At 37.5% G+C, this 24,353-nt stretch overlaps 2 protein-coding genes across 2 annotated transcripts; both read left to right on the top strand.

Moving 5' to 3' along the window:
• Positions 1-278: 278 nt before the first annotated feature.
• Positions 279-24,353, top strand: LOC121408819. Its single transcript, XM_041600474.1, has 14 exons — positions 279-773; positions 1,657-2,068; positions 2,608-2,740; positions 3,389-3,496; positions 6,729-6,771; positions 9,375-9,601; positions 11,150-11,260; positions 12,036-12,260; positions 12,773-12,907; positions 13,658-13,880; positions 14,293-14,556; positions 16,046-16,282; positions 21,981-22,091; positions 22,837-24,353. Exons 1-14 carry the CDS (start codon positions 554-556, stop codon positions 23,583-23,585), a joined length of 3,198 nt encoding a protein of 1,065 aa, XP_041456408.1. The 5' UTR covers positions 279-553; the 3' UTR covers positions 23,586-24,353.
• On the top strand, positions 16,721-20,146 carry LOC121408820. Its single transcript, XM_041600475.1, has 2 exons — positions 16,721-18,129; positions 20,040-20,146. Exon 1 carries the CDS (start codon positions 16,721-16,723, stop codon positions 18,110-18,112), a length of 1,392 nt encoding a protein of 463 aa, XP_041456409.1. The 3' UTR covers positions 18,113-18,129; positions 20,040-20,146.

Genomic DNA, 24,353 nt, shown 5'->3' with positions numbered 1-24,353 from the left:
GGAAAAGAAACTGAAAAGAACAGAATAGAACGAAAAGAAAAGAGAAAGGAAAGGAAAGGAGAAAAAGCAGGGAGAGAAAAGAACAGGGGTTAAATAGAGGAAATAATCTGAAAAATCTATATACCGATATTTGAAAGAAATGGGAAATGACCTATTAAAAATGATTCAAATTCAGCGCTGTGACAAAAATATTGTCAATTCTAAAGAATTTGTTAATAATCCCTATAACGCACGGCGTGTCATACACCGGGATCTGGCGAGAGTTTGATTTTGCAGACGGTGCACAGGCGCAGGTATGACAGGTTAACTTAAACGTAATTTTTGTCTTTTTAGCTAACGTACGCGAGCTTAGTGATTCAAATTCAATATTTATGTGGCTAATTGAGATTGAATCTGAAGGTGTTTGCAACACTATTATCACTATATCTCAGAATCGACGTTATTTAGACGAGGTTTGGATCCGGCTGAATCGGATTCCAACAGCATTGTAACGGTCCAAACGTGATCTACCGCCCGTACCGTACCGGCGCGGCGGCGTGGTGGAACCTCGATTATGTCGACGATATCGTGCTTTACGTGTGGATTTGTTCCAGACAAGACTAATCCGAATCCGAAGGAAAGAGTGCAAGCAAGGTGGAAAAATTTGAATTCAAACTTTGAGGATTCAAATATAAGACTAGGAGATGTTCTTGCAAGATCAGGAACGGAAACAGGTGGTGAATGGACATGGCATACAAAAAGATGCTGCCGAACTTGTTGGAGAATCCAGTTCCGTAAGTACCGACTAACAACATTAATGTTACTAGTCGATAGTCTGAATAAAAAAATATTTAAGTTCATGTATCAATGAGTAATGTTAGTAAGAACTAACATTACTGTGTTTCTCTTGAATTTAAAAAAAAATCAATTTTTGTATAATTTTATTATTTCGAAGACAACTCTTTTTGTTCACAAAATTACCGGTATTATAAGATTGATGAATTCATGAAAAAAAATCTTGATCAATCAATGATTTTATTATGTCTTAGAGTGAAATTTTGATTAAGTCATCCTTTGGCTTTGCTTGGGCTATGCTTCTCTATTCTATTTTTCATTCATTGTTTAATATTAAAAACAAAATAGATTTTTTTTATGAAACGGGAAGTAGATAAAGATCTGAATGATTGAAGCTTAAAATATTACTTGAAATTGTAGTTTGTTATTCATTCATTTGTGCATTTATTTCTAAATATTATTTGATTTAGTAATTCAGATTTGTATATTTTCCAGTGCCCAAAATAGATTCATAGAACTTTCTTTTTAATATGTTCCTTGATAATTGTTTTGCATTATAAAAAAAAGCAATTTTCAAATATTTTGTCAAAATTAGAGTCCTGACATTTAACAGCGATTCTTCAAGTAGATCTAGTCGTAGATAATAGTGTTTGCTGGCTTTCCATATTTATTGATTGATTGAATTGATCAATCACACTCATCTGTACGAGGGGACCCAGGTAAATGTAATTTCAACATTAATGTCCAAATATGTAGTGCATACAGGCAAGACTGCTGGTTCTCATTCCACTTGTTTTGTCAACTGCCTAGCTACATTACATGATGTAGGCCTACCACCAGTCTACCACGCATGTCATTTGTATCTTAATCTTCTATCAACAGAGTGGGACAGAGCAAGGCAAACTCTTGAAAGAATGAGTGTTGAATGGTCAGAAAGATCAGTAACATCACAGCGTTTGCCAACACTTGGGCATCACAAAACTTCTTCAAGGAAAAACTTCAAAAATTCCCTTATCAAGCATATCCAGCAATCCAAATTCCAGTATGTCTTCAGGAAGCTGATAAGTAAAAAGTCTGTCAAGGAAGTATGGGTCAAAGAAATCAAAAAAGCAATCAGACAAGAAATGAAAATGCTCAGGAAGGAAAACATCTGTCCCTCATTCAACAGAAAGCAGAATGGTAAAGTAAAATGGAAATCAGTCTTAAAGCGTGTCAAGAAGGTAGCTCCGCTCTTCTATGAGGTGATTCTTGCTTCTATGACCAAAAGTGACTTCCAACAGGACTCAATGACAAGGTACATGTATTAGCTTTAAAATTTTATTAATTCCATGTATTTTAGTTCGGCATAATCAGGTCTTTCAAGTTATCACCTGTTTTCAGTCAGGATTTTATTGGTAAACAATGCTTTTTCTATTCTTGTACAAGAAAGGCAATTTGTCCATGATCGAAAATCAAAATTGCTGATTCAGCTTGTTTCATGTAATTAGTGTAATGTTTTCATCAGCATTTTCATCTTCCTGATGAAGTACATTGTAATGGTCAATTAAAAATGCATCCATTTCTTTGATACACACCTTTATTTTGCCTTTGTAATACTGTACATTTGACAACAACAAAATAGAGTTCACAACAAGCTGTGGCGCAGTGATGGTAATTACGTTATGAAATATATTTCCCCTTTATTTGTATCAGTTTTGTTTAATTGTTTCTAAATTTATTTTCATTAACCAAACTATTGAATCATACACAGACTTCAATCGACTGCAGATATTTTTGTGTGATGCAAACCATGTAGACTTAAAAACTATAATACATTTTCTTGTCATTATTCAGGGAAGACTTCAAATTGCTTAGTCCAAGGGTAGGCATGATGATCAACTTGCCATTTTTTAACCTGCACGGTGAATGCAGAAGATATCAGCGTGAATTAACCCTCAACTTGTTCCGTCTTGGTGCGAACAAAGCGGCAAGTATCTCCAAACTTTTCAAATATCATTTTATGTGTTGTTACAGTCAGTTAGGGTTGGCAGTTGGTGTATCATTCATAATCATAAGTTCTGATGGTCATAATGCTGCTGTACTACAGTATTTGAAGATATGACTTCACCATTCTCTCCGACATGGTGCTATAGCTGAGCACCACTTTAGGGCAAGGGGTGAAGTTATAAACATACATGGTGGCAGACACCGCATGGGACGATATTGTAACATCAGAAGCTGATGAGACTGAGCATGAAAGATGTATGCTCAAATCATCTTTCCCTTATTTGATTTTGTTCATTTAAGGTTTGAAGTTCAAAGTAAATTTTTTTATTTGATATAAATAGGGAAACTCATTTGATCTAAAGAGGTTTAGATTTTTCATTAATTGTTGAATCAGTGGACCAGGCTCCAATCGGATCAATGATGGTGGGACCAAGTTCGCAAATGTGAATGTGATGACCCACCACTATTTTTCTTCCAAATCTAACATAAATTCTGTAATAAAAGAAAGCATCAGTGTGACAGCTAGGAGTGTGCTGTTATATTTTTTTCATTGCTTGAATACTATTTGACTTCTACAAATCAACAGTGTTGATTTTATTGGCTGATTGTGTATTTTTCTGTTGAACAGGTCATCGACTTTCTGTACCATCTTGGAATAACCAGAGGATATGTGTATGCTTCAAGATATATACGAAGGAAGAAGAATTCTGTGTATAAATGGTGCAGAACAATAGAGGTATGTGTAAGTTAGAGCCATCTCTCTCTCATTCCCCATACTACTTTATTTCTTAATACAGTGTTGGAAGATACACCTTACTTACTTACTTACTTCCAGGATACTGCCCAACTCCCCTAAAAGGGGTCAAACGGGCAGGGTTAGGGTGCGCTGATGGTCGTTACGCGGAGGTGAGAGGCGATGCTTAGTATTAATTTTGGTTTAGGTACTTCTGGATTGTTACTTAGAATTTGTCTTTGTCGAGAATTGATTTGAGTTTGGCAAGTTGTTCCAGTCAACAACAGAATGTGGTATAAACGAAAACTTATAGCAGTTTTTGTTAATTGCAATCGGAATAAAGCTATTTGTGGTTGAGGTATTACGCAGGTTCCTTTGGGCCGGGCGCAGGGTGGATCGCAGCGGCACGGCGAGCTGGCCCGACAATGCCTGCTGGAAGATTGACATTCGGTTTGCTTTCCGTCTCTGTTGAAGAGACTCTATTTTGAGTGTCTTCTTCATATCAGTTACACTACATTTTCTTTCATACTTTCCGGTGATAAAACAAACTGCCCTATTCTGGATTTGCTCTAATTTATTGATGAGTGTTTGAGTATGCGGATCCCATACTGATGAACAATAGTCAAGTATTGGTCTGACCATTGTCTTGTACGACATTTCCTTGACATGTGATGGACAAGAATGCAAGTTCCTTCTCAAAACCAAGTATTCTGTTTGCCTTGGAGCAGACTCTGTCTACATGAAAATTCCATGAAAGATCATTACTTATATCTACACCCAGGTATTTATGGGTTTTGGTTTCTTCCAGTACGGTGTTATTCAAGGTGTAATTATACTTCAGGGGGGTTCTAGCATGAGAGATTCGCATGACATAGCATTTTTGAGCATTAAAGTCCATCTGCCATTTGTTCTGCCAAGATGTTAGTTTATCAAGGTCACTCTGTAACCTCTCGGAATCTTTTGGGCAGGTTACTGTTTTGTATAATATGCAATCATCTGCGAACAGACGACAGCGAGATTCTAAGCCTTCAGGGAGGTCGTTGATATAAAGCAGAAAGTCTAACGGGCCTGATACTGTACCCTGTGGCACACTAGAATCTACCCTGACCCATTCAGAATGTTCACCCTCTACTACTACACGTTGTTTACGTTTGGTGAGAAATTCTTCAATCCATTTGTGAGTCTTACCTCTTATACCATAACGCCAGAGTTTAAGCAATAATCGTCTATGTGGGACTTTGTCAAAAGCTTTCTGGAAATCCATTATAATGACATCCACTTGGCGTCTTTGGTCTAACTCACTTGCAATATCCTGCACTGTTGATATCAGTTGAGTTTCACAAGAGTAATTCTTGCGAAACCCATGCTGATGATCAAACAGGATATTGTGGGTATCTAGGTGAGTCATAATCTGAGAATACAGGATATGTTCGAATACCTTACTACATACTGATGTAAGATTTATTGATCGATAATTTGCTGGAAGAGACTTATCACCTTTCTTAAAGATAGGTGTTATATTAGAACACAACCAGTCTTCGGGAACTATTCCTGTTTCAATGGATCGTTGAAAGACAATGGCAAGAGCTGGGCTTATTTCGTGAGCTACAGTCTGGAGGACCCAGGGAGATATATCATCTGGTCCTGCTGCCTTATTTGGATTGAGGTTCTTGAGTTGCTTGATAACCCCTTCCACAGTTATTCTAATATCTGGCATGGTTGGGATATTTCTTTCACCTTCTGTGGGGAAATCTATTAGTCTCTCTTTGGTGAATTGTTGCTTGTATTGTTTATTCAAGAGTTCAGCCTTTTGCTTGTTATCTGTTACAAGCATACCAGTTTCAATGTTCCTCAGGGCTGGAAACCCTGATGCATCATTTCTAAGAGTTTTTATGAAGTTCCAAAACTTTTTAGCAGAGTCTGTGCATTTTTCGATTACATATCTCCGATGCGCTTTCCGGGTTTCCTTCTTACTCTGCTAGAGTGTGGATATGCCTTTGTACAAGCAGATCTACCGGTACTTGCAACCCATCACTATCATTACAAATACCATGTTTGACTTTGTCTTTGTTGGCTTCCAATATTTTCAGGTGATCGGCATATCTTATTATCCTACCCTTTAATCTGGGTCCAAATGTTGTGAAGACAAAGATAATAATGGAAAAACTACTTACAGTAATTGCAAGCTTAACCATGTTGGAATGTCAATCGTACAGCACGCAATGGGCAATAAAGTTTGATGGGCCACCACGCCGCGTCGGTGCTGGCATCCACCCCGCGTCCGGCCGCCTGGAGATGTCTAGTCCTGCATAGTGATGGCTTGCACAGTCATGTTGTAAAAGCCAATGTGAAATCAAAATTAAATCGGTTTAAATCTTGTCAATCCTCGACAATATGGTAATGAAAATCAATCCAAAAGTGAGTAGAAAGAAAATAAATAATACTAAGCCAAAATTTGGAAATAATAGTAAACCAAAAAATAAAGAAATTTAGAGGAGATTTTTGCTCCTCGGAGGACCAAAAAATACGACCTCTCTCTCACGCGCGCACATATAACAATTATTCCACTGAGAATTATCGGAATGTAAATAAATCAAAAGTAAAATGATTTTTTTTTCTCTAATGTCTATAGATCAAGCATATTATGATATTTTTATTAAAAGTTTGCTGATTGTGTGTATGATCCATTCTCACTCCAGCACAAATAAAATTGGTTGAATGAGTAATGAAAACCCTTGTTGATATGCAGCTGACCAGCTCTGTTTTTTATAAAGATTGCTGTGCCACTTTCTTTGCTTTTAAGTAGTTGAATGAGTATGAATATTTGGCATTGGACAGAAGGATGGTTAACTATGAATCTAGGATGAAACTGCTGTTCCGTTTCTCCAATGTTGGACAAATAATTCTTTGGCCTAACATGTACTGAGTTCTTGAGTCCTTTGTCTGCAGAACAAAAAAATATATTTTACCAGAAGAAATCTGCCTTTATATAGCACTTAAATTCTAATCAAATGTCTCTAAGCACTACAACATGAACACTCTCTGCCTCCTTGTGAATAAGCATGCTAAAAATTGTTCTGTGCAATAAATGTATTCACTATCTTATCAACATCTTGATATTGGAATTTTTCTGTCTAATTGCCCTTCTGTCTGTATGTCTATCTGTTTGTGTGTCTGTCAAAGCAATACTAGCTATAATGAAACCATTTAATTGTTTTTGATGTCACCTGTACAGGCTGAACAGAACTCACCTGGAGCTCACGTAAGGGACGATATGCGTAAGTAGACCATTATGAATTGACACCCCCCCTCCCCAGTAATCAATAAAAATAAACTAAAAAATAACAAATAGAAATCACCTGTGAAGGGATTGTTCACCAACAGCAGCTCAATGTCCCTATGGCATGAACACTCTGGCAGTCTGGCTGTCTCTAAACTAAATGGTCCTTGGGGGTTTGATAAAGTTCTAATGCCTGTGAACTTGAACAATGGTAGTAATATTTAGCACCATAAATGCATTTTTAAATACATGTAGATGGTGACTACAGCATTGTCTGACATGATCCATGGTGCAGAAGAACTTAAGATCTTTGAGATGTTAGAGTGGGAAAAACTTACTTGAATTTACCATAAGGGTGATTCCATACGTGTCGTACGGGACATTTAGAGAACATTTGACAGTTTTTGACAATAAAAAACAAAAAATATTCCAGTAACTATAGGTGGTCATCAACTACTACCAGAGTGTAAGAAAAACCAAGACTTAACATGACTTGAATTCACATCCTGTATAATACAGATTAAAAATAGTAATGTGTCGTACGGACGCAGAAAAAGTGGCTTTTTTAGAAACCTCAAGTTTGTACTCAAAAGTCTGTGAGTTAGGCAGATAAATTTCATAGAAACTGAACTCAAATTGACACTCAATTACCCAAGAACAAACACATTTACAAAAGAAAGCAAAATAAACATTCATGAATAAATAAAGCAAATTATAATTTTCGAGAACATTGTGGCGTACGGGACATTCAAAATGTGTCGTACGGGAACATCTCTAAATTGAAGCCAAACTTTCTTACTTTATGTCACTTTGACTTCTTCAATCACATTATTTGGCTGATGATAATGATAATCCCATCAAACTAAGACATTCATTAGGTTAGAAACCGCTATTAGATGAATATTTCTGTCAATATATCATAAACAAAATAATGTGTCGTACGGGACAATTGTGTGTCGTACGGGACACTTGTGTGTCTTACGGGACACTTGTGTGTAGAGCAGGCACTGCGTGTTGCACTGGGCAGCCTGAATAAATAAACATGAACTTTTTATCAATCAGAAGGAGCATTGCCCCTAAATTCTTGCTTATTTATGAATAATCTTTTAATAAGCAGTCATTCAGGACAATACAATTAGGTAACCTCAATATATACAATTGGGAGCAATATGTTATAATTTTTTTCATGATGGGAAATGTACGAGTGTTCACAGCATTTTTACGAGCTGAAAAACTTCAGGTTTTGTGTGAAGTTATATTTTAGGGAACTACTTGATGATTTCCAAACACTATTTAAACAATAAATGAATGAAACTTTGTGTAAATTATGGGGCTAAAATGATCATGATGTTATGATTTTTTATATAAAATGTATATCTACATATATGTCACAACTGTCACTTTTTTCCCTTTTTTGGTCACAATTTTTTGTCTAAAGAAATGCGGTTCTACTTTTTCAAACCCATCTGCATTTCATGAAACCATATGGTTTGTCTTATTTTCAAGATTTTTTTTACAACTTGAAAAACGTAAGGAGTTTCAATATTCAATATTCAATAAGGGAAGTCCAAATAGATGATCATGATGATTGATATGATTTTTTTTTACATCTTATAATAATTCCACATTAGCATGCAAGAGGAAGTCATCTTCCAGGCTAGGTTGAAATATAAAAGTTTTCTTTTCATGCTCAATGAAAAGAAATTAACCTGCTCTGATCAGTGAAAATCACCAGTTTAGCTGAAGGGATTCACAAAAGAATAAGCCTACATGAAATCAATTAAAATGTTTAGAATCACCTATTTCATGTTCTATGGAGATAAACAAAGTACTTTTTCAGTTCACTTTATGTTAAATCAATTAAATGAATTTAAATATGCCTACTATTTATGGTTTCTGAATCCAAATCCTGCAATTAGATGCATTATTATATTGTGTGTCGTACGGGACATGTCCCGTACGACACAGCGTGTGTCGTACGGGACATTTTTTAATAGGACAATAATTGAAAAATGAAGGGCAGTAATTAGATCCTTATGGGATAAATCGATCACCCATGGGTCAAACAAAGAGAAACTCATTTTATGAAATTGCATCATCAAAAATAAAACTGTAGAAAAAACTTTTGCATTGTCATGTGTCGTACGGGACATTGCCAAAAATAGGTTCGGAAAAATCAGGGCTGCCCCTATTATGGATCATGAAAATGTTGTAGATATTATTTGGAACCATCAAAGATATATTATTCTATTGACCTGCAATATTTTCAATCTTCTCTTGCTTTGCAAATAATTGTTTCAGGTGGAATTTGTACTTGACTATTCAATGAGCAAAATTATTGAAAATTTAAAATTCCATTGTTCTCCCCCCAAAAAACTATATCTGTCTTCACTTTTGGTTAAAACTCATAATTTTCATAAAATTTAGGTATCATAGTAAAATATTACACTACTTATGACTTATTGAAAGCATGTTGAAATTTATGATATTTTTGAAGTTCTAGTGTGGAATCGCCCATAACAAAAACAGAAAGAAAACCTTTCTTTAGAGTATAACTCTTATATCAATGATACATCCACTCTCATTTAATCTCAACTACAGATCCTGGCTTTGCGCTTATGATCAGGAAGCCCTATGAGAAGTCTAAAAGGAGCTCCAAACCCAAACCAGGAAGGCACTCAAGACAGGATTGCTATGGAATGGCTGCCAAGAACAGGGTCCCCTTTAGACATCTCCCAGAAGAGACCCCCAAGAAAGCTTGTGAGCTCTCTGTTAGCGTCTACCTGCCCAATCAATTAGACTATTTTGAGTTACGTATGAGGATGCAGGTTAGTATTACAAGTCCTATTGCGTCTCTCCACACAGGTGTTTAGTGAATGATAATCAGTGGCAGAGCTGCACATTCCTTCATGTTTGATAAAGAGCACCAATATTTTATGCCTCTACCTACGATAATAAAGATAATAGACTGAGTTTTATTGTCTTCCTTCAATGAATTTTGGCAATCTGGGAAGTTGTGTTGTTTGAATTATTTAAATCACCAAAAAGGGGGTGGGGGTGAAGGTATGTTTCACAAAAAGTTTAATATATTGAAGGAATCCCCCTTCTGAAAAAGAAAAATTTAATCTTTAAACAGAGATATTTTGATTTCCAAAATTTCCTTTTTTGTTATCTGGAGCTTTGTTTGTTTACATCACGTCACTGAACGCCACTTTAAGCATTGAATGAAAAGTTAGATGCCGGCAATCAGTTGTTTTTACTATGTGAACTGTGACCTGAATTCCAGGTAGAGACTGGTCAATTTCCTTGGATGAATTGTTAGTGTGCGCGCATACATGTTAGCGCAGAGGAATTGATATATTTCTGCTTAGTCATGCCATATTCACATAGAGCCAGCAGTATAATCTATTTATGGGACTGGTATGGTGTGTTTTGAAATTTTACGAGCGTTTAAGTAGCTCAAAGTCAAAATTAGAATCTTACCTTTTGTGTAAATTCTCTGGAAGTTGTTTGCATCTTTAATTTATTGCTGAAAGTTCTTCATTATGGTCAATTGTTATTAATGTTTGGCCGACATCTCAATAACTCTCTAAACTATTGTGATGGCAGCATATTATTATAAAAAGGTTATTTTGATAGGGTCTCGACTAACAATATAAAATGCAAGTTTTTACAGGAGTGGGAATGTAAAAGCTGACTTTCATCTGCAATGCTGATGTTAATTTGCTGTGTGAAAATGCATTATTATTCTTATTTATTGGCATGAACATTATCCTGTAACATGTCCATGCTAGCAGTCACAATTTTGCCTAGCTTTGGGATCAAAATGTTTTGAAACATGTGATATACAGCAATTGCTACAACTTTTTTGACTGTGAGTGGTGTATGGGCAAATGTGCAAATAAGAACTACCTCAGGAGAGGTAACTTGTGCACTAAACACAAGCCGTAGAAAGAGATCATTTTGACAGTTTTAAATAAAAAAAGAAAACGAGGGAGTGGCTAGTGCAGTCCTTTGCACTTTCACTACTTGTAAGCATGTTTGACATCGCCATATCGGGAGTCCTGTACTGACCACACAGAAACGTTGTTATCGCTAACAATGCGCTAACAGAGGCCCTGTTACAATAGGTAATGTGGCAGCGATACCTAATGTTACAATGATGCATTACTTACACATTGAAATAAGTGTTTTGACTTCACAATACGAAAGATATGACACTGTTAGCGTTCTGTTTGGCTAACAATGTTTCTGTGCGGCCGGAACTGGTGAATAATTATACTTTTGAGTATTACGCAGCAATCTGCAATGGATTGGCTATAGCATTAGATCAATCTTAGTGGTTTAATCATAATATTTTTCTTTCACAAATACAGGTAATAATTGAAAGGATTCTTCAAGCCAATCTCGCTTTGTTTGCCGATTATCTTGTGACTGAACACATACCTCACGAATATTCCTCACTGTGTGCAGAGAAAAGTGACTTTGTAAGTGATTCATGTATCATGATGTGGGGGGGGGAGGGACTGCCATTACAAAGTGAAGTGGACACATTCTATTTCGAGAGAAAATGAGACCTTTATTCACAAGTATGCATAGCATGCATTTGCAATGCAAGGGATATGAGTAACAAATATATGTATCAGGAATAAATTTTTACTTTTCAACAGCTTTGCATTTTGTTTATCTGGATAATAAAAACTTTTGAAGCAATTATATTCTGCTAACCCTTAGATGGTATCTGTTCTGATTGCTAAATGCCAACCCTCTTATGTAAAATGTCACTAGGGTATCCTTATTTTATGTAATATGTCTTTGTTTTAATTTTCTTGTAGCTTTATATGTTTATGTTGAATTACTGATGTGTTGCATCTTGTTTTCAGTAATGGTCTTTAGATGATCATGTTGCAGGAGCACATGTCACCCTATGTCCAACCAGATAATGCATGTGTATTAAAACTTGAAGACAAATTTCCGCATGAACTTAGACAGTTATGTCTCTAAAAACCTCATAGCCTTGATTGTTTCTAGATTGATTCTGTTTCAAGGCTGCAGTCAAATGGTGCTATGTCTTATGATGAGTAGCCTTAACGTTAAGTTTTGTGATATTTATTCCACACCTCTTGTCACTATTCTTTATATATTCTACTTGTATCCTAAAACTAAACCCTGTCAGTCAATGAACATATCTCAAAGAACCCTTTGAACTCGTACTCTTGATCATTTTCTTCATAACAGTGAATCTCTTCTTGAAAATCACAGGTTGACCTTGGGATGTTAGAGGGTAACTACAGCACTCCTGACCAAGCCTCAGATCTGCTTCAGAAACTAGAAGAGAACACTCCAAAGGGGTACTCCCTGCCATTGTATGGTCATGAAGAAATGATAAAGAATGTCAGTAAAGCTCAGGGCTCTGTAGAAGGTGGTGGCCGACGGGCATTGATGCCTGTACCTCAAGATGGTCATTTGAGATGTATAATGATGAGGGTAAGACAATTAGGATAAATTAGATTATTAATGATGTTGTCGAGGTGAGAAGGATAGAGTGGTTGTGATGATAGTCACCAATGTCATAGATGTTCATTGTTTTGTTCATAGTGATAATGATGACTACAACAATGTTTAGAATTATTTAGGGCCATGAGGTCAAAGGTATACATGAAAATATATCTTGTTTACAATTATTAAAGATTAAGCTTTTAAGGGATCACCTTCAATCTTGCTCCTTATGAGTTAGGATGATCTGAGTGGATATTCAGGTCACAAGGTCTTTGAATTCATTATTTGAACATTTTAAGATGTGTAGTGTATTCTCTGTCTGGCAATGGTGTAGTCATACATTTTGACTGGTAGTCCAAAACTCCATCCAATTTGTAAAAGGTCAAATTTCCTATTAACTGAAGCATCCACCACCTTTTTCCATACCAGTCCTTGTTCACAACTTGAAGGTACATATATATACATTATTGGCGATTTATTGTCAATCTTTTTGATTGTAGGACATCATGACAGACCTGTATGAGCCAACAAGCCCAAATGAGAGAGCTACCCTGCGCAATCTGATTCATATGTTCGGTCATGATGGCATCAAGGATAAGAACCCACCTTCTCATCACCTGGATGATTTCTTATTGGTAAGTATAGAAACAAAGTAAACAGGAAGTGATAAGAGAAAATGGAGAATGTAGATTAAAACTACTTGAAAATTGAGATTTAATGTTTGCTGCAAACTGCTATGTAATTAACCGTTATATTCATTTTATGTATCATTTTTATGTTTAAAGGCGAATTTGCAAATTGTAAGTAAATTCAGTTCACTCTAGGCTAGGTTAGTAGTTGGCATATATTTTCCTGATTTGAGCCTGTATAGTGTGGGGATTGCAAAAATAATTTTCATTTTTCAAAGATAAATTGACTTGCGGGTTAAAACCCGACGGGTCAGCGGGTCCCGCTTGCAAATTATTGGATTATACGGGACGGTACGGTTCGGGTTTTCACTTGCGGGTTACAACATTACATTGAGCTTATAATTTTTTTATTGAATAAATAAATTTATCAATAAATATATCAATACACCTAAATGCAATTTAGGTGTATTGATATATATATATATGGAAGACCATAATTTTCATTGTTGATTTTCCATGTTATTATGTAGTTTACTTGTAAAGTTTGGCAAGGAGGAAAACATGACACGGTATACTGATTAATCATTGATAAGTGCTTGCTTTTTACAGCTCATATTTCTTCATTTTTTTTTCATTTTTTTCCTTTCTTCTTTGTATATGTTTTTTTCTCCTACTGTTCCCCTTGATATCCTGTTCCATCTCTTCTCTCATGATAATCACCTCTCCCGCTCCTTGTAATTTTCTTTTTCCATCCAGTTTGTGTGCTGTGCCATGGTTGTAGGTTTTGCTCTTGAGGTACTGATCAGCAATGAAGATGAAATGGATGATGTAAAGCCAGAAGCTCTCTTGACCAAGGTTTCAGCGGAAGTTGTCCGCAGAGTCTGGCATCAGATTCCTATGGATCAAATCACTGACATCATCAGTGCCAAGATCAAATATGACAAGGACTCTGCCGAAAGATTCTGCTTCTGCAAAGAAAGTACGCACTCTCTCTAGTTCTGTAATCATCACTGTTTTAAAAGGAATGAACAAATTTTAAATCTTCTTATAATTACATATCTTTTCAAATATTAACGTGAAGTAGAGTATGTCAACTATTCCCTGTTGATGTTGATAATGTGCAAAGCTCTTCAAGGTTTGGTACCAACCTACATTAACAATCTCTTAACATTCAAGTCATCAGCTCAAATATCTCACTGTCTTTGTTGTTCAAAAGATAACACATTGCTAAAAATTCCTTCTAGAAGATCAAAACATACATTTGGTGATAGAATGTTCCCATATGCAGCTCCCAAATGTTGAAAGACTGCCACTTTTCATAAGAACACCCTCAGAAGTGTATACTAATATTATAGTGACCTAGCAATATAAATCCTCTTTTTTATTATCAGATCATGAGGGGGAGCGTATGCTAGCGTGCAGCAACATTAACTGCAAGAATGGGAAGTGGTTCCATGAACTATGTATCTCTAACCCTCAAGTGGGTGATGAATGGTACTGTAGTCCCACCTGCCAGTCTTCGTGCGGTGGAGAGTACTGTGTATGTAGGACCAAGACTGATGAGCAGCTGGTCTGGACCTGTGCAAACAAGAAGTGCAAGCGGGGGAGAAAGTTTCATCATAGTTGTGTGAGATCTACTGTGCCAGTAGCCCAAGGTGAGGACATTGCTTTTGCAAGGCAATGGGAAAGTGATATGTTAAGATATTTGGTAATTTCAAGTTCAGTGTTCAGTGTTGGTGTTGAGAGGGTGAAAAGGCAGCTGAACCGAGCTCCAACACTGAGCTGGGTTCAGAAAAACGATACCAATCGTGACCCTACATACGGTAATGGATCATACAGTCATGCCTTTGGCAACCATCTCAAATTCACGCGAAATAGTCCCGAGGATTAACCCTATATACCCTGGGGGGCCTTTTAGGCCCCCCCCCTCTACATTTTTCGCGATAATTTCTAAATGCAAAAAAAATATATGCTGAAATTTCATGACTTTTTTGTTTCACATCTCCCGCACATTTTGAGACCCTGTTTGCGAAAATCGGGGGTATACTTGCGGAGATATAGCACATATTCGTGACCAATGTCACCGAAAATGGCAATTTCCATTGACTTTTGTGTGTACGATGTATGGGTTTTACGAGAAGTGTTGTCAGATGAATGTTTTTTTTCTGTTTTTCCTCACATAACTTTCTTTTGGGCTATCACCAACTATTCTAGATTAAAAAAAACATTAAAAAATAGAGATTTCAAAACAAAAGAAATACATAAGACTTTGGAAACATGGAAGGAAACAAGAATATTATCAAGAAAAATTAGCATATGCGCATAATTGATTACTATTATAATCTAATAATTATACAATTTTAATACAGTTGAGTGAGCTGTCTTTTAGATTACATGACTGGCTACTAACATATTTGATTCCGTTGCATTTTCTCAAAAAATGGGGGGAAAACTACAAAAAAATGAAAATTCCTTGAATAAATTTGAATATTTGCATAATTTATTAGATAAATAAAAAATGATAATAAATATCACAAATTTGACACGCATTCTTGTAAAATGCATAATGAGACACCCACACACCAAATTTGGTCCTAATCGGTCGATAAACTGCCGAGAGCCGAGGGGGGGGGCCTAATAGGCCCCCCCCCCCGGGCTATGCAATTTCAAAATAGCCCGGGCTATATAGGGTTAAGTGAAAAAGGGGAGAAATCAATCATAGTAAAATTTTGTCATTCAGATTTCTAAGTCCAAAATCACTACAAGAATCTTAAAGGGTGTATATATTATTCCTCAACAAAACATATAGTTCAGGTAGTTTTTCTCTTTTTAAATTTAAAAGCTAATTTTACAACCTGTTTATAAGCTTGAGATCACTAACACCAAACCATCACTAAATTTGAAATAGAAATTTTTGGTAAATGGGAAATTACAGGTAGATCATCAACACCAGTTGAAATGCTTAATTCACAGACGATATACAACACCAGCACTTACTACAAACTGCCAGAAGTACATCTTAATTTCTGAGGTCAGTCCAAACACCATCCTAATTTCAAGTACAGTGTTGTGGTTGATGTTGGTGTTTTCACAACATCAACACCAGATTTGAACGCTGTCCTTATTATTTCTTTTTTTGTCCAGGTCAGCAGTGGTATTGCTCCTCACAATGTCGGAAGGGTAGGAATGATGTTGAAGAAGACCAGGAGTTACGGTACCTGGAAGCGGTTACGTGGCGATGTCTCTTCAATGAATGTATGAGAGATGCAGAAAGAGAGGGTGATGGGGAAGCTCTCATGGGTTACTGGAGAATCTACATGCCAGAACTATATAAGAAAGGACATGATGGCTTCTTTCTGGCTGCACATCGTCTTCTTGCAGGTGAGGTGACCGTTGTTTTTATATGTCTTGCGTGCATAGCGGTATTAGACTATGGTTGCTGCTTTTGTTTTGGTGGCGATGACGGCTATGCCATCAAGATGAAATCTAAACCAATGTTCTGTTTTTGGAATGTCTTTCCTAAGAAAATATATGGACATATTTCATGACAGTTGTACATAAGGTTAATCAAGTATTTTATTTCGTAATTCTCCTGGAGAAATTACAGGAGATCCCGCCCGCGCATGCGCAGTCATTTACGTTCGCAGCATTGTTTTGGCAGTCATTTTCCGCCATTTTGGGTAAGACAAAAATTGTTTTTTCTTACCCTTCTTCGAGTTGGTTGCTGGAATTATTGTGCTAGAACTTTTTTCTTTAACAACCTCCTTCTAACATCGACTTTTGTTCCGAGTTGGAGTACTTCCTGTCGGAAATCAGATCATGAATCGTGATCTCTTGAATGTGGATACCAGCCCGCCGGCGACTCAGTCGCAGCGGAGTGCGGTTTCTCCACCGGGCCAGACGCCGGCGAAGCCGGGCGCAGGGACCCGTTCCGCGAGCCAGCAACCAGCTTCGCACGATAAAGGAGATATCAAATCTCCGTCGGGCTCTTCGGGCATAGGTACCGATATGGCACTATTGAAAGCCAAGCCCAATAAAATTGTCAAGAAACATAAAGACAAAGGAGATATTAAATCTCTGCCAGGCTCTTCGGGCTTAGGAACCGATATGGCACCATCATCAAAAGCCAAGCCAAAAAAGAATAAACCATCCCCCTCAACTTCAAACTCTGAGTTCGAGGAGAGACTTACTAAATTGGAATCGCTTTTGACTAAAGCACTTGAGAATCAAGCCACCCGTTATCAAGATAGTGCCCCTTCTGAGGCCGAGTCTTTTTACGATGATAGTAATTATGGCTATGATGATCAGAATTCTCAGTTTCACGCAGGTCAGGTCCATGTGACCAATGTTAGTGATGACTATTCACAAGCTCCAGATTTCGAGAGTGGGGAAGGTGAATGTGATGTGGGCCAAGGCCCAAGCATTCCGGCATTAGCCGCTAAGTTTGCCCAGCCCCAAGAGATGGGACAAGCAATTGATGATAATCTAGCGATGTCTGCATCGTATTTACTCTCCAACAAGTTGGGTGAAAAGGCTCTTGAGGAGTCTTTGGGAAAATACCCCCCACCCACCAATTGCCCCTTGGTCGATGTGCCAAGAGTTAATGGTCCCATTTGGGACAAACTAAAACAAGTAACTAGACAAAGAGACCTGCAACTACAAAAAATTCAACGTTCACTAACCAGAGGTTTGACAGCATTTTTGCAATCTTTAGACCCGGGGAATATTTCTGAAGCTCAACAAGATTGCCTCGCTTTGCTCAGCAATGCCAATTTTGAGCTAAATTGCACTAGGAAACGTCTTATCAGACCTGATATGAATATGAAGTTTACACCATTGTGCAAATCTTCCCAAGTGGGCAAGTTCTTGTTTGGAGATGATCTTGCTAAGCAAGTGAAAGACCTGAGTGAGCAACAAAAGGCAGCTGCAGGGATGATGAGAGGTCAATTAAAGGACAAGCAATTCAAGACTCACTCATATCACCCATATGCCAGGAATAAAACCAGTACCCGTGAATTGGGATGGGCGCAATCAGCCCAACATGATTTGTGGTCAGGCAACCCAGAGGGTCCTTTTTTAGGGCAGCCCCAGTGGAAAAGACGCAAGAACAAGGGTCAAGACCAGTGGCAGAACCCAGGCTCGCAGAGCAGAATGCCTTCCCACAGCCCCTTTCCCCCAAAGCAGGGTGCACCTTGGAAGAAAACAAAGTAACTACTTCTGCTGAAGAGGTGAGTTTACTTAATGATTATTCAAAGTTTCCTATTGGTGGCCGACTGAGGCATTTTGTAAACAATTGGAGAAAGATTACTTCTGATCACGTTATCTTATCAGCTGTTGAAGGGTATAAATTAGAATTTGAAAATGTATCTATTAAACCATACCGTTCACTACCCCCACGCTGTTTTCACATCAGGACAGCTGAAGTAGTTAAAATCAATCAAGAAATTATACATTTACTTGAGAAAAGGGTGATTGAACAGTGCTCCCATGAGAAGGGAGAGTTTGTGTCCAACATTTTTACTCGGCCCAAGAAAAATGGTGGGCTAAGAGTTATTCTGGATCTTTCTGACCTGAACAAGTATATGAGCTATCAGCATTTTAAGATGGATAGCATACATACAGCAACACAATTAATGTCAGAAAATTGTTTTCTTGCCTCAGTGGACCTCCGGGATGCTTATTTTTCGGTCCCAGTTCACCCTTCAGATAGAAAGTACTTAAGATTTATTTGGCAAGACACTCTTTTTCAATTCACTTGTTTACCAAATGGTTTGAGTACTGCACCACGGCTCTTTACCAAAATTTTGAAACCAGTGTTCGCCACACTTCACCAAGCAAATCACATCTTAGTGGGTTACCTTGATGACACCATCATTATTGGTAACAATAAGGCCAAAGTACACAAGGCAATTGATGCTACGGTTAGCCTTTTATCACAGCTTGGGTTTGTTATTCACCCTGATAAGTCGGTACTCAAACCATTACAGGAACTTACCTTCCTTGGATTTGTACTTAATTCAGTGAATATGTCCATTACACTTCCTTCTGACAAGGTAAATGAAGTTAAAAAGTGTTGCTCAGACCTCCTCCAAACTAACTTGCCTAGTATTAGAGCAGTCTCCAGAACAATTGGGAAAATTGTAGCAACATTCCCTGCTGTCCAATATGGTCCGCTTTTCTATCGGGCTTTAGAATCAGACAAAATTGTAGCACTGAAAATTAACAAAGGTCATTTTGATAGGCCCATGCAACTTTCGCAGGCAGCTCGGTACGATCTTGAATGGTGGATAGCAAACCTGCACATTGTATACTCGTCTATTCTGAGAAAAGAACCGGACCTGGAGTTGTACTCCGATGCAAGTGGTTCGGGATGGGGAGCTAAGTGTATGGAGCTAAATTCTAGCACAGGTGGGCGATGGAATGCCGAGGAGCTTGTCAAGGCTAAGAATAATGAGATTAATTATCTTGAGTTACTGGCAGCCTTTCTCGGACTAAAGTCCTTTTGTACATCTATGAAAAATGTTCATATCCTACTACGCATAGATAATGTAACTGCAGTTACCTATCTCCAGCATATGGGGGGTACTAGATCATGCAGTTGCAATGAAATTGCAAATACAATCTGGAAATGGTGTTTAGAGAGAAATATTTGGCTGTCTATTTCCTATATTCCAGGCAAGCTAAACGTAGAAGCTGACAAGCTGTCTCGGAAATTCAATGATAGGACAGAGTGGACACTGGATAAGCAAGCTTTTAACCAAATTACTCATTACTTTGGCTCCCCAGATATTGACTTATTTGCATCTCGACTGAATAATCAATTGCCAAGGTATGTCTCTTGGCTACCTGATCCTAGTGCATTCTCGGTTGATGCATTCTCCCTAAACTGGGCCAAGTTTAATTTTTATGCCTTCCCACCATTCTGTCTCATACCAAGTTGCTTGCAGAAAATTCTGAATGACAAAGCTACGGGCTTACTAGTTGTCCCAAATTGGCCCTCACAGTCTTGGTTTCCCTTGCTCCACATTTTGACAGTAGGGAAACCTGTAGAAATTAAGAGGAGAAAAGGGTTACTAACTCTACCTTTCTCAAATGTCACTCACCCCTTTTGGGATCGCATTGATCTATTATGTTGCAGGATCTCCGGAAACCTTTCAAGAGACTGAATAAAAAGACTACGGAGATCATAATGTCTTCATGGAGAGACTCTACTAAAAATCAATACTGTATCTACATAAGAAAATGGAAAAAATTTTGTTTGGACAAAGGTTGGAATTATGTTCAATCATCAGTAGAAAATTTATTGGAGTTCCTTACAAGTTTGTTTGAACATGGAGCTGGTTATAGTACCTTGAACACTGCAAGAAGTGCTTTATCTACATTTTTAGTTTTAGATGGTCCTTTTACGGTGGGAACTCATCCTTTAGTGCACCGTTTTATGAAAGGAACCTTTCAACTTCGACCACCCAAACCCAGGTACACTCATATCTGGGACGTTAAATTGGTGTTGAACCATTTAAGGAAGCTAGCACCTGCGAAAACCCTTAGCCTCAAGCTTTTGAGCCTGAAACTTGTCACCCTCTTGGCACTAACCTCAGCGCAGCGGGTGCAGTCGCTTCATCAGTTAAACATTGAGCAAATGACTCTTAAAGATAGTGGAGCTACGTTTTGGTTTGGTCAACTACTAAAACAAGACAGACCAGGACATATCACCGGAGATATGACGTTGGAAGCTTACCCTCTAGATAAACGACTGTGTGTACTTCATTATCTAAAACATTATATTCGAAGAACAGAACGTTTGAGGGGATCAGAAAAATTCCTTTTTATCAGCTATCAGAAGCCTCATGGGAGGATAAGTAAACAAACCATCTCCAGATGGATACGAGTAACTCTAGCTGCAGCTGGGGTAGACACTGATATCTACAAGGCGCACTCAACGAGGGCTGCGTCGGTGTCAGCAGCTGAGAGGTCAGAAGTTCCCATCGCTGCTATTCTCAGACAGGCTGGATGGTCTAGTGAGAAAACCTTTCAACAGTTCTACCATAAGGCTTTGGATCAGAAAAGTGACTTCTCAGCCTCCTTGTTAGGCAGTGCCTCATCCTCGGTTGTATAGAGGTATTATGTTTTGTGCACACCAGGGTTGTGACTTTGTGTAATTTTGGTATCAAATATGCCTCCTGAGCTTTGAAATCTCCTGTAATTTCTCCAGGAGAATTACGAAATAAAATAGAAAGATTAAATGAGAACAAAGTTTGAAATTTAATATTTATTTTATGAGTAATTCGGAGGGAGAGATTACAGGCCCTCCGCTCCCTCCCATTACTCTAAGGCAAAATTAGTTCTAACTTGTTCTCATCTTAGTTTAATCTTTCTTGCTGTTTTATCAGGAGTCATATTTGATGCTTTGAATGATGACTGCGCATGCGCGGGCGGGATCTCCTGTAATCTCTCCCTCCGAATTACTCATAAAATAAATATTAAATTTCAAACTTTGTTCTCATTTAATCTTTCTATCACCAGTCATCTTGCATGAGTTTCAGGTCACTTGGTCAAAGTCAAAGTTCATTTAAGGTCAATGAACTTTGACCATGTTGTGTTATCAACATTGAAATCTTAACCAAGGTTAAGTTTTTGAAATGTCATCATAACTATATGAAAATATAAGGACCTTTTTCATGAAACTTAGACATAACAGTAAGCAAGTATTTCTGATCATCTGGCACATGTTGCAGGTCACATAATTAGGATCAGATGTCATTTCGGACCAATGAACTTTGTATTGTTTCAGTATTAAAAAAAACTTACCAAGGTTAAGATTTTGAATGATGATTTTGAAATTAGAAGTCCCTATTTCTTGAAACATTCATGTAATGGTTATCACTGCCCATCTTGTGTTGATTCTTTAGTTGATTTATTTTTATCGACCAGGATTCGATGCAGGTTTTTTGTACAGAAAACTCCAACCTGTCATTATTACAATAATTTAATACAATACGCTATTTTATATTAGTATCATTCACACATAATTTCTCACATGTTTTCAATTGATGGTGTTTCTTTCTTGGTAATTTGATAGGTATATCTGGTTGTATGGAACCTCGTGTCAGACAGGAAGTGATCCATAATAGGACGATGAACTTTGAAGGTGGAGCAGGAAAGAATGTTTCATTGGATATCAAGGACATAGGTAAAAAAAGGAAAATTATTATTTTTATTGTACTTCCGTTCACCATAGATGTTGTTTGCTGGCATTATTTCAGGTTGTACGTCCAACCGTCCATCCCATTTGCATTCTGTTTCAACCTTTAACTTGGCTCATGTACAGTATGACTATGGAAAATGTCAAATATTTGATTCGATTTTGAGATCATTAGGTCAAAGTTCACAGAAAATTTGTACCAGATAAATACATCATTCTTCCAAGCATCTAATGATTAGATTTTAAGTTCATGAAGTCAAACATCAAAGATCACAAATAGCACATACCATACCCAAAGCTATTTAATATATTTGTGATAACTAAAGAACCGTTCAATGGTTTAACCCTATCTAGGCCAGGGTATTTTTGGAGTTCATATGGCCGGGGTGGGGGGGGGCTGGGAGGCCCCCTTGAGATCCAGTTTGTGTGCTGTATATTGAATCGCGTAATGCAGGCGAGGCTGCCAGAGGCGTTCCACTTGTTTATTATAATATTTAAGGAGTATGTTATTTTAAATTAGTGAAAAGGTCCTGTGCAAAAACTTTGCTCTGAAATCTTAATAGATCAAATCTCCCCTTTGTTTACCAAAGCTTGCATGCGTACCTTGTCTCATGAATTTAGTTTTCTCTAAGTGCAAGTATGTCAAATGGTTTTACTTTTAGCTTTAGCTCTTTATCTTTAACGTCAGCGGAAAGAAATCTTGATTGAAAGGTTGATCTTTTTTCTTAAATAGGATTTATCCATCAAAGCAAGGAGATCAAATTGTTATTCAAGAAGAATAACAGAGTTGAAGAAGAAGATGATGATGATGCAGGGCAAGGAGAAGAGGATTCCAGGTCGAAGAAACAGAAGATGGAGAGACCTGGAGGAGATGAAAACAACACCAGACATCCTGTCACGAACCGATATGCAATCTTCAAATCCGATGTAGCAGAATTCCAGAAGAAGTTCAGCGATGATGAATTGTTCAAAGAAACCCGCGGACGTTGTATTCCTTCGTTGGTAGGCAAGTCTTTTGATCAAGACTATACTAGAATTGAAATGATGGGCATGAAGAAACGTCTGATGGCATTGAGTAAGGAGTATGATGAGGGGCTTACAGGAGTGAAACAATCAAAGAAGATTGACAAGCCAAGATCTAGTTCTAGCGGAAAGAAGAAACACCAAAGGGAAGGTGCAAAAAAGAGAAAGCTTATAATTGTGGAAAAGAGTGATGAGGATAGTAGTGATGAAGAAGATGTATCAAGTAATGAGGAGGGTGAAGAAGATGACGATGATGATGATGACATGGATGATGATGATGGGGAGGGTGACAGTGATGATGATGACGATGATGATGATGATGCTAGTGATGATGACGGGGATGATGATAGTGATGACGTTAGTGATGATGTGAGTGATGATGGTAGTAATGATGGTAGTGATGATGATGTTGATGATGATGAAGGTGGCGGTGATGAAGAAATGTCTAGCGAAGACTGATATCGTATTGAGTAAATAAAGACTAATTTATGAATACAACAAGGATGAAAATGCTGAGGAGTTTGATAATGTTGATGATGATCATTGCTTCTAGGAGCAGGAGAAAAATTGTAAATCCTCAAAGTAATTCAGATTATGATGAAGAGAAAGAATATTTATACATTTAGGACCAATTGGTTGATTTTCCTCTCAATTAGCTTTCTATATTTTGTTTGAATATTAGAGAATAAATTTGATTTTAAAGAGTACCGGTACCTTGGTTTAGGGGCAGTTCCATTGTATTTTGGTTGGAGGGGATGGGTAAGATGGCCTTTATTAAAATGATATAGATTTTTTTCCTCAATGAAATTATAGGTGTATTTCATTTGTTATTTGACCCAGCCTCCACTTTTCAACTCTTTCTTTCATATTTTATTTCTTCCTCCCCCTCTTTATACCGCAACCAAACAAAGTTTGAAGGGGGTATATAGGAATCAGTTTACGGTCAGGCCATCCTTCGGTCTGTCCATTGCAAACCTTGCGCTTCAAAAAACTTGAGCTAAGGATTGTGCTAGACATAGGTTTTTGCATTTGTCAGACATTGCTTTGCCATGGTAACCACATATTATGGCCGTAAACTTAGGAAAACTCATTGTGGATGATACTTTTTCCCCCAGTTTTTGGCCAGTGCTCATGAAAGTTGGCTTCAACATTGTTCTTCAGGTAAGAACATGCAATTCCCTTTCCTAAATCTGTCTGAAATTGTGTTGCCATGGTAAAAGCATATTA

Source organism: Lytechinus variegatus, chromosome 2 (assembly GCF_018143015.1).
Source record: "Lytechinus variegatus isolate NC3 chromosome 2, Lvar_3.0, whole genome shotgun sequence".
NCBI lineage: Eukaryota > Metazoa > Echinodermata > Echinoidea > Temnopleuroida > Toxopneustidae > Lytechinus > Lytechinus variegatus.
This window is presented reverse-complemented; position numbering and strand designations above follow the sequence as displayed.